The 12,256-nt window shown below is 42.9% G+C and overlaps 1 protein-coding gene across 1 annotated transcript in view; it reads right to left on the bottom strand.

Moving 5' to 3' along the window:
- LOC133603339 (ubiquitin-conjugating enzyme E2 E2) overlaps positions 1–12,256 on the bottom strand; it is a 136,353-nt gene that overhangs the window by 17,556 nt on the left and 106,541 nt on the right. The window contains exon 4 of the mRNA XM_061956517.2: positions 320–452. Coding sequence (XP_061812501.1) covers positions 320–452 — 133 coding nt within the window. The remainder of the gene's footprint in view (positions 1–319; positions 453–12,256) is intronic.

Here is a 12,256-nt window from a genome sequence, read left to right on the forward strand (position 1 = left end):
ACACATGTTACCGCATAGGTCAGCAGCTAAATTAGGAGCCTTTGTTTGCTTACTTACTAATAAAAGACAAGTCGTATAATATGTTCAGTTTTATTTAATGACAACATTTTTCTTCAATATCAATAAGAAACATATGTTTAATGTACCGTAAGATTTTTTGTTAAAATAAAGCCAAAAATGCCTTTTTTTTGTGGTCCCTTTTATTTAGAAAACTATCAAAAAGTATCACATTTTGGTACCAAAATACTAGTATCGGGACAACCCTAGCCGCTACCCTAACTGTCATTTGAATTTGTTTTGTAATTGCTAGCTGACCCACCTTGGGAGGTTTGAAGGGGTAGTCGGGCGTGAAGGCGATGTCCAGGAAGAAGACGCCTCCCTCGTACACGGAGCCAGGTGGTCCTAAGATGGTGGACCTCCACTCGTAGATGTTGTCTCCTTTGGGGCCCGCGCTAGAACAATCAAACAAGAGATGCTCAAATAAGAAATAAAGAAAATACCGTCGTACTGTAAAAGAAGCACCAATACATCAACAGAAGTGTTGGAATGTGCTTTAACAGCTTCCACTTGGGGGAAAACTGTCTACATGTTTATGGAGCACGTCTGTGGGAAGTTTTGTCCACATGCTTTTAAGGACCTTGTTTATGCATTCGGAACGGAAGAGGGTCTCCCCCAAAGTTGGAGGTGTACTATTGTCTAAAATGTCCTGTGAGGAGGAATGAAAACTTAGGGACAACTAAGGACTCTAGCTGACGAAGAGATGACTAAAAAGGCGACCCACGGGCCACATTTGGCCAGCCAAACGTCACCCAAATAGGCTTGATGAAACCATTCAAACTAGGGTTGAGCATGTCTGCAGTACTCCCGCCACCCCGCAGGGGGCAACAGCGAGGCAAATGTGTCACAATGAAGCAGCAGTAGGGTGAGTAGAAGACTTAATTCACCCTGGAAAAAAAAAATCTAAATAAAATGCAAAAAATCAGACTTTTAACAACGACTGGACAACAAAGTATGAATGTGCTCGAGTCATTGTTTCCTGTCGGACCTTTTAAGTAACGGACACATCGATCCAGACAAGCAGCAACCACGGTAGAAATCCCAGCGTGTAAACTTCATCACAAAACTTGGTCCAACATTTATAAGTAGATATTGTGCATAAAGATCTGTTGTTTGTTTTGAAATGAAATGGCTGACTTTGTGATGTCTTTTGCATTCGTGGTTGTGTTATTTGTCTGAGAGTAAGGCGTGTTAATACGTGTAGTGCTAAATGGAGAGGGCGACAATGCTACACCTTAGGTTTAATTGTGATAAGTTACATAGAGTGTGTGCAATGGTTTGTGTGTGAATGTTGTGTAATTTCTAGGGATGTCCGATAATATCGGCCTGCCGATATTATCGGCCGATAAATGCGTTAAAATGTAATATCGGAAATTATCGGTATCGTTTTTTTTAATTATCGGTATCGTTTTTGTTGTTGTTTTTTTTTCAAATTAATTCAACATAAAAAACACAAGCTACACTTACAGTTAGTGCACCAACCCAAAAAACCTCCCTCCCCCATTTAAACTCATTCACACTCATTCACACAAAAGGGTTGTTTCTTTCTGTTATTAATATTCTGGTTCCTACATTATATATCAATATATATCAATACAGTCTGCAAGGGATACAGTCCGTAAGCACACATGATTGTGCGTGCTGCTGGTCCACTAATAGTACTAACCTTTAACAGTTAATTTGACTAATTTTAATTAATTACTAGTTTCTATGTAACTGTTTTTATATTGTTTTACTTTCTTTTTTATTCAAGAAAATGTGTTTTTAATTTAAAATTCTTATTTTATTAATAAAAAAAAAGAAGTACCTTATCTTCACCATACCTGGTTGTCCAAATTAGGCATAATAATGTGTTAATTCCACGACTGCATATATCGGTTGATATCGGTATCGGTAATTAAAGAGTTGGACAATATCGGAATATCGGATATCGGCAAAAAGCCATTATCGGACAGCCCTAGTAATTTCTATACGTGTAAACATTTGTAGCTTATTGTGTGAATACATAAACCTTTTATTGTATTCATGTAAAATACTCAATGGACGTTATACTTTTATTATTTTTATATTTTCAGTAGGGATGTCCGATAATATCGGACTGCCGATATTATCGGCCGATAAATGCTTTAAAATGTAATATTGGAAATTATCGGTATTGGTTTCAAAATTATCGGTATCTGTTTCAAAACTAAAATGTATGACTTTTTAAAACGTCGCTGTGTACACGGATGTAGGGAGAAGTACAAAGCGCCAATAAACCTTAAAGGCACTTCCTTTGCGTGCCGGCCAAATCACATAATATCTATGGCTTTTCACACACAAGTAAATGCAAAGCATACTTGGTCAAGAGCCATACAGGTCACACTGAGGGTGGTCGTATAAACAACTTTAACACTGTTACAAATATGTGAACCCACACCAAACAAGAATGACAAACACATTTCGGGAGAACATCCGCACCGTAACACAACATAAACACAACAGAGACAAATTCCCAGAACACCTTGCAGCACTAACTCTTCCGGGACGCTACAATATACACCCCCTGCAACCCCCTAACCCCCCCACCTCAACCTCTTCATGCTCTCTCAGGGAGAGCATGTCCCAAATTCCAAGCTGCTGTTTTGAGGCATGTTAAAAAAAAAAAAGCACTTTGTGACTTCAATAATAAATATGGCAGTGCCATGTTGGCATTTTTTTCCATAACTTGAGTTGATTTGTTTTGGAAAACCTTGTTACATTGTTTAATGCATCCAGCGGGGCATCACAACAAAATTAGGCAAAAATAATGTGTTAATTCCACGACTGTATATATCGGTATCTGTTGATATCGGAATCGGTAATTAAGAGTTGGACAATATCGGAATATCGGATATCGGCAAAAAAGCCATTATCGGACATCTCTAGTGTAAACATTTGTAGCTTATTGTGTGAATACATAAACCCTTTATCGTATTTATGTAAAATACACAATGGATGTTATACTTTTGTTATGTTTATATTTTCAGTTTTACAATCCTAAATAAAGGAAGAAGTGTAATGAAATAAAACTGAGAAAGGCAAATAATTGAAAAGAAGGAACATCAATCTTCATGCAACGGGTCCATCAGACCCACAAACGCTGGCTGAGTAACAACAATATGAACATTACACAAGGGTTAAAGGATACTTTCTAATACACTTCTGCCTTGGACTAATATGTAACTATAAATTATTTGATGCAATATTGTTCAATTAGGGCACATTATGTATGTCAAGCTTGTGTGCTTGGATGTTGTGTATCTGCTCGCTCCTAGAAGCCTACAGCCTAGCATGTTTTGTGAATGACTTTGAACCTTGTGTGCTTATTGGGGGACATTTAGATATTACCCGGCTGCCCAGTTTTACACAACATGACTACTTGTATCAGACTTTTTAAATGCAAGCCCATATAATCCTATAATTGTCTTTTTGCTGTTATCGGAACTATATCAGTATTGGATCGGGACAACCCTAATGAAAACTTGACCTTCTTGAGGGATTGGGAGTGTTGTAAGGGATATCGCGCCCTAACACTGATATCATACCGTGACCTGGATGACTGAGAATCTACACCAGGCCTGGGCAATTATTTTGACTTGGGGGCCACATTTAGAGAAAAAAATATTTTTAGGAACACTAATATAAAACCTCACAATAATGTCTGATTGAATGCTAAAAACGTTATGACAGACCGCCTTAAAAAAACATAATGAATTTGAAATTTTTCTATGAATGATAAAACACTGAATATTGACAAAACATAAACGTCACACCCCCTTTCGAGCGACATATTTTACAATCAAGTGAAACGCAACAAAAATGCAACAAACAGTGAAATATGAACGCGAAGGGTACAAAATAAACCCACCGATAATCTGATATATCACTAAGCTTTAGAACTTTGTTGTGAAAATCTCCTTCCGCGTCTGTGGAAACGCTTCCCGCCCACACTGCTTGGTGCCTCGTCTGAGCTGCTGTGACGTAGATGACCATAGTAACTAATTAGATGAACATAGTAACTAATTAGATGACCATTGTAACTAATTAGATTACCATAGTAACTGGTATATCATCCCAAAGCGCAGATTCCAACCATTGAAATACTTTGTATAGTTGAAGACTTACGGTCATTAGAAAACATCACATCTGCAGCATCGCGTGGACATCGGGGGCGGTACCTCTGGATTGGCAGACCGGGGTGGTGGTTCCTCTCTTTAAGAAGGGGAACCGGAGGGTGTGTTCCAACTATCGTGGGATCACACTCCTCAGCCTTCCCGGTAAGGTCTATTCAGGTGTACTGGAGAGGAGGCTACGCCGGATAGTCGAACCTCGGATTCAGGAGGAACAGTGTGGTTTTCGTCCTGGTCGTGGAACTGTGGACCAGCTCTATACTATCGGCAGGGTCCTTGAGGGTGCATGGGAGTTTGCCCAACCAGTCTACATGTGCTTTGTGGACTTGGAGAAGGCATTCGACCGTGTACCCCGGGAAGTCCTGTGGGGAGTGCTCAGAGAGTATGGGGTATCGGACTGTCTTATTGTGGCGGTTCGCTCCCTGTATTATCAGTGTCAGTGCTTGGTCCGCATTGCTGGCAGTAAGTCGGACCCGTTTCCAGTGAGGGTTGGTCTCCGCCAGGGCTGCCCTTTGTCACCGATTCTGTTCATAACCTTTATGGACAGAATTTCTAGGCGCAGTCAGGGCGTTGAGGGTATTTGGTTTGGTGGCTGCAGGATTAGGTCTCTGCTTTTTGCAGATGATGTGGTCCTGATGGCTTCATCTGGCCAAGATCTTCAGCTCTCACTGGATCGGTTCGCAGCCGAGTGTGAAGCGACTGGGATGGGAATCAGCACCTCCAAGTCCGAGTCCATGGTTCTCGCCCGGAAAAGGGTGGAGTGCCATCTCCGGGTTGGGGAGGAGATCTTGCCCCAAGTGGAGGAGTTCAAGTACCTCGGAGTCTTGTTCACGAGTGAGGGAAGAGTGGATCGTGAGATAGACAGGCGGATCGGTGCGGTGTCTTCAGTAATGCGGACGCTGTATCGATCCGTTGTGGTGAAGAAGGAGCTGAGCCGGAAGGCAAAGCTCTCGATTTACCGGTCGATCTACGTTCCCATCCTCACCTATGGTCATGAGCTTTGGGTCATGAACGAAAGGACAAGATCACGGGTACAAGCGGCCGAAATGAGTTTCCTCCGCCGGGTGGCGGGGCTCTCCCTTAGAGATAGGGTGAGAAGCTCTGTCATCCGGGGGGAGCTCAAAGTAAAGCCGCTGCTCCTCCACATCGAGAGGAGCCAGATGAGATGGTTCGGGCATCTGGTCAGGATGCCACCCGAACGCCTCCCTAGGGAGGTGTTTAGGGCACGTCCGACCGGTAGGAGGCCACGGGGAAGACCCAGGACACGTTGGGAAGACTATATATCCCGGCTGGCCTGGGAACGCCTCGGTATCCCCCGGGAGGAGCTGGACGAAGTGGCTGGGGAGAGGGAAGTCTGGGCTTCCCTGCTTAGGCTGCTGCCCCCGCGACCCGGCCTCGGATAAGGGAAGAAGATGGATGGATGGATGGATGGATGGATGGAAAACATCACTGCACATCATAATGGCAGCTATACTTTCCATCTTAAAGATCTAAAAAAATTATTGGGAATGTCCGGCGGGCCAGATTGAAAAGCTCAACGGGCTGCATGTGGCCCCCGGGCCTTAATTTGCCCAGGTCTGATCTACACAGACACTGATATAGAGCGTATCAAAAAGTCAGCCATTAAAAATGACTTCAGCTCTCAGCCCGGTTTAATGCAAACAAGACGCTGCGTGGAGGCCGACGGCCACATCTGTTGTAATTAATGCCATTTCCATATCGGCACTCCCTCCTCCCCCGCTGTTGTATGCGATAAGACACTGAGCTGGACCGGCTCCAGCGGGACACCATTATAATACCCGCTTCACAAAGCTGCGAACAATGAACAATACCCGAGATTTCTGGTAATTACCAGGAAGGGTGCTCAATGCCAAGCTCCCCCCTGCTGCCAGAATCACACACAAAGTGTGCAGGAGCGCCACCTGCCGGACACACGGCGCTCACGCTCCCTTTATTTGGACGAAGCCGTGGTGCAAAGACTCCCTGAAGTCGTCTGAGCAGCCAAACGCTGGACAATAAGATCATTGTCCACAAATAGAAAATCACAAAAGACCTTTCCGTCCTCTTCCGGGTTCAACACATGCAAATGTGCGCTAATCTACTTTGCTGCCTCTTCACACTGGCCCGCGCCTAAGCCTTTCTTAATTAGCTCATTACGGCAGCCTCGTCTCTGGAGGACGGCGTCCAAGAGAAATGTTCCTGGCTGGGATTCACTTTGTTTCTGCCACAAAAGCAAATGTTGGATTTCCTTTCCGCGGAGGGAGAAGATAAAAATAGGACAGAGGTGATCGTATTACAGCGCTTATCATCAGGGTTTTAACATTGCCACGCTTTTGACCTTCCCATGGAGCTAAATGATTAAAAGTAACCACTCAGTACCAAACGGCGTACAAGTGCAGTCATAAACATTGGGTTTAAAGGGGAACATTATCACCAGACATATGTAAGCGTCAATATATACCTTGATGTTGCAGAAAAAAGACCATATATTTTTTTAACCGATTTCCGAACTCTAAATGGGTGAATTTTGGCTAATTAAACGCCTTTCTAATATTCGCTCTCGGAGCGATGACGTCACAACGTGACGTCGCATCGGGAAGCAATCCGCCATTTTCTCAAACACCGAGTTAAATCAGCTCTGTTATTTTCCGTTTTTTCGACTGTTTTCCGTACCTTGGAGACATCATGCCTCGTCGGTGTGTTGTCGGAGGGTGTAACAACACGAACAGGGACGGATTCAAGTTGCACCAGTGGCCCAAAGATGCGAAAGTGGCAAGAAATTGGACGTTTGTTCCGCACACTTTACCGACGAAAGCTATGCTACGACAGAGATGGCAAGAATGTGTGGATATCCTGCGACACTCAAAGCAGATGCATTTCCAACGATAAAGTCAAAGAAATCTGCCGCCAGACCCCCATTGAATCTGCCGGAGTGTGTGAGCAATTCAGGGACAAAGGACCTCGGTAGCACGGCAAGCAATAGCGGCAGTTTGTTCCCGCAGACGAGTAAGCTAAACCCCCCTGGATGTCTTGGCTCACACCGTCCCGACGATGATCAAGAGAAGAATATCGACCCTAGCTTCCCTGGCCTGCTGACATGAGGGTATGTCTACAGAATATATTAATTGATGAAAATTGGGCTGTCTGCACTCTCAAAGTGCATGTTGTTGCCAAATGTATTTCATATGCTGTAAACCTAGTTCATAGTTGTTAGTTTCCTTTAATGCCAATACCAATCGTTGGTTAGAGGGCGATCGCCGAATTCGTCCTCGCTTTCTCCCGTGTCGCTGGCTGTCGTGTCGTTTTCGTCGGTTTCGCTTGCATACGGTTCAAACCGATATGGCTCAATAGCTTCAGTTTCTTCTTCAATTTCGTTTTCGCTACCGGCCTCCACACTACAACCATCCGTTACAATACATTCGTAATCTGTTGAATCGCTTAAGCCGCTGAAATCCGAGTCTGAATCCGAGCTAATGTCGCTATAGCTTGCTGTTCTTTCCGCCATGTTTGTTTGTGTTGGCTTCACTATGTGACGTCACAGGAAAAAGGACGGGTGTTTATAACGATGGTTAAAATCAGGCACTTTGAAGCTTTTTTTTTTTTTTAGGGATAATGCGTGATGGGTAAAATTTTGAAAAAAACTTCGAAAAATATAATAAGCCACTGGGAACTGATTTTTAATGGTTTCAACCATTCTGAAATTGTGATAATGTTCCCCTTTAATGAACGCCTCTCAGACAGTGCCCATCAATAATGAGCATTTTTACCTCTGTGGACCACAAAAGCAGGAACAAGAGGTTTACATCTCGTAAATCATGCTAATTTCCATCAAACTTTGAGGAAGGGTGGTGGTGAAAATTTACCACGTCAATTCATATTTTTTTTTGCCAATATACGAACTGTATCGAATTTTTCCCACGTCAATGTGGTCAGGGCAATATCCGACCCAGGCCTCTTTCATATGTGTACCGTATTTTCAGGACTATAAGGCACATTTAAAATCTTTTCCCCCCCTCAAAACTCGACAGTGCGCCGTATGTAAAGGAATAAGTTTGGTTGAGATTACCCACCTCGAAGTAGGGCTGGGCGATATATCGATATACAAACCCCGTTTCCATATGAGTTGGGAAATTGTGTTAGATGTAAATATAAACGGAATACAATGATTTGCAAATCCTTTTCAACCCATATTCAATTGAATGCACTACAAAGACAACATATTTGATGTTCAAACTCATAAACTTTATTTTTTTTATGCAAATAATAATTAACTTAGAATTTCATGGCTGCAACACGTGCCAAAGTAGTTGGGAAAGGGCATGTTCACCACTGTGTTACATGGCCTTTCCTTTTAACAACACTCAGTAAACGTATGAGAACTGAGGAGACACATTAAGCTTCTCAGGTGGAATTCTTTCCCATTCTTGCTTGATGTACAGCTTAAGTTGTTCAACAGTCCGGGGGTCTCCGTTGTGGTATTTTAGGCTTCATAATGCGCCATACATTTTCAATGTGGGACAGGTCTGGACTACAGGCAGGCCAGTCTAGTACTCGCACTCTTTTACTATGAAGCCACGTTGATGTAACACGTGGCTTGGCATTGTCTTGCTGAAATAAGCAGGGGCGTCCATGGTAACGTTGCTTGGATGGCAACATATGTTGCTCCAAAACCTGTATGTACCGTTCAGCATTAATGGCGCCTTCACAGATGTGTAAGTTACGCATGTCTTGGGCACTAATACACCCCCATACCATCACAGATGCTGGCTTTTCAACTGTGCGCCTATAACAATCCGGGTGGTTCTTTTCCTCTTTGGTCCGGAGGACACGACGTCCACAGTTTCCAAAAACAATTTGAAATGTGGACTCGTCAGACCGCAGAACACTTTTCCACTTTGTATCAGTCCATCTTAGATGAGCTCAGGCCCAGCGAAGCAGACGGCGTTTCTGGGTGTTGTTGATAAACGGTTTTTGCCTTGCATAGGAGAGTTTTAACTTGCACTTACAGATGTAGCGACCAACTGTAGTTACTGACAGTGGGTTTCTGAAGTGTTCCTGAGCCCATGTGGTGATATCCTTTACACACTGATGTCGCTTGTTGATGCAGTACAGCCTGAGGATCGAAGGTCACGGGCTTAGCTGCTTACGTGCAGTGATTTCTCCAGATTCTATGAACCCTTTGATGATATTACGGACCGTAGATGGTGAAATCCCTAAATTCCTTGCAATAGCTGGTTGAGAAAGGTTTTTCTTAAACTGTTCAACAATTTGCTCACGCATTTGTTGACAAAGTGGTGACCCTCGCCCCATCCTTGTTTGTGAAAGACTGAGCATTTCATGGAATCTACTTTTATACCCAACCATGGCACCCACCTTTTCCCAATTTGCCTGTTCACCTGTGGGATGTTCCAAATAAGTGTTTGATGAGCATTCCTCAACTTTATCAGTATTTATTGCCACCTTTCCCAACTTCCTTGTCACGTGTTGCTGACATCAAATTCTAAAGTTAATGATTATTTGCAAAAAAAAAAAATGTTTATCAGTTTGAACATCAAATATGTTGTCTTTGTAGCATATTCAACTGAATATGGGTTGAAAATGATTTGCAAATCATTGTATTCCGTTTATATTTACATCTAACAAAATTTCCCAAATCATATGGAAACGGGGTTTGTACTCGATATATCGCGGGTTTGTCTCTGTGTGATATAGAAAATGACTATATCTTGATATTCGAGTATACGTTCTCAGGCAGTTGCTTTTAGCTGCGGGCATTACACTGCAGGCGTTTTTCACTTTGTTGCCTCTCCTTCTCACAGAGACTTAAACAAGCGCACCTTCTTACATACATCACATACGTATACGCCCTCGCGGCGCAGAGAGGTAGCGACATGTGTAACGTTAACTGTGGTGTAAGTGGTAATACGAGAGAAAGAAGGTGCGAGTAACAAATGAAGGAAGAACTAATTCCCAAGAAAAACAGCACGGGGTTCATCGTCTGGCGGTGGTTTGGCTTCAAGCGGGAATATGTCGAACAGACGACCGTAATTTGTCAAGTGTGGGGCAAAAGCGTTGCTACAAAAAGTAGCATTACTGCTAATTTGTAGCATCATTTGAAAAGTCACCCGCGAGAGAATGAGGAGTGCTTGAAACTCCGCATGTCAACATCTCCGTTCGGTGCCACACCAACAAAATGCCGAGGCGACCATTTCCACATCAACACCGTATGAAAAAAATAGCCAACAACAGAAGGAGATAACGTCCGCAGAAACCTACCACATAGCGAAGGATTTGATTTCCTATTATGCAGCTAATTTTTATTTGACACTTATTGAAATATATTGTGTGACATCATGCACAAAAGTGCACTTTCTTTGTTTTAAACTATTGTCGTGGCGTTCTGTACAAAAAGTGCACTTTACTTTAGTGTTGTTTTGATATGTCATCTTAGTGACATCATGCACAAAAGTGCACTAATAACTTGTTTTAAAAGGTCTCTGACAATCTTGCACTTTCTGTTTTGGAAATTACATGAATGTTTGTGCCACTGCTTAATAACTGTTTAGTAAATACAGTTTTGGTAAATTGACTTAGTTGTGATTTACCTCTCTGCATGAAAGTTTGAAATGAGCATATATTAATGCAGTATGAACAAGAATGTTTTAATGTAGACACATAGAATCATCATACTGCTGTGATTATATGCATCAAGTGTTCATTCGAGGCTAAGGCAAAATATCGAGATATATATCGTGTATCGTGACATGGCCTAAAAATATTGAGGTATTGATAAAAAGCCAGCCCTAGGTCAGGGCAATTCCGAATTTTTCATATCGGACCCAGGCCTCTTTCATATGTGTACCGTATTTTCAGGACTATAAGGCACACTTAAATTATTTTTTGTTTCTCAAAACTCGACAGTGCGTCTTATAACCCGGTGCGCCTAATGTAAGGAATGCGTTTGGTTGAGCTTACCCACCTCGACGCTATTTTATTTGGTACATGGTGTAATGAAAAGTGTGACCAGTAGATGGCAGTCAAACATAAGAGATAAGTGTAGGCTGCACTATGATGGCAATATGACTCAAGTTAACAACAACATTTAATATGTTCCATTGAAAATATATGTATGTAATATTGGATGCATTTCAGATAGTTGTTTGTGTGCCATGTTGTTCCAGACCACAGCAAACATTACCTAGCTTGCCATAAATCTATTAAAAGAAGACAGCCTGTTCCCTTTAACTTGGACACACACATCTATACCTTTGGCCATTAAAAGCCAGTCATTTCCAGGAGTTATCTCACCTTCTGAGTAGCCTCTGATGGTTTCTAATGTGTAGAATAAATAATACATTTCAACATTTCTGTCAACGAAGATTTGCTTCAGCCTGCGACACAGTCATTTTGATAGTAGGCTATTATAGCTAATAGAGACACTTACATCATGTGTTGCCTTCATTATAACACTTATATATGGCTTCATTTTTTGCGGCTCCAGACAGATTAGTTTTTTGTATTTTTGGTCCAATATGGCTCTTTCAACGTTTTGGGTTGCCGACCCCTGTTATAGACTATCTATTAGTCAACGTTGGACAGCCAGAAATGAGCAAGCGACACAAGAGGTACTCGCTCCGCGGCGAGGAGGCTGCAGGGGATCTGACAGGCACACAAGGGCTAAGTCAATAGCTAAAATGTGCATGCCGCTGCTGGCTGTTGCTTGGAGACCCTTGAAATACACCCCTCCTTCACCAGGGCCCATGCTGGCTGGGGTGTTCATGAGGCGCTTTGTTGCAGCAGCCTCGCAGCCGATGCATTCAGGATCTCCAGCTAGCAGAGATGCGTCACGTCCGATTGAACCGAGGCCCATCAAGACGAGTGCAGATGCGAGCACGGCTGGCAGGTAGGCGGAATCCTAGGACCCTCACAGATTTATGATCAGGTGCCATAAGCAGCTGACCAAGACTTGGTTAAATGACCATAATTGCCGATTTTCCCGGGAGACTCCCGAATTTCAGTGCCCCTCCCGAAAAACTCCCGGGGCTACC

Source organism: Nerophis lumbriciformis, linkage group LG04 (genome assembly GCF_033978685.3).
Source record: "Nerophis lumbriciformis linkage group LG04, RoL_Nlum_v2.1, whole genome shotgun sequence".
NCBI classification, from domain to species: Eukaryota; Metazoa; Chordata; class Actinopteri; order Syngnathiformes; family Syngnathidae; genus Nerophis; species Nerophis lumbriciformis.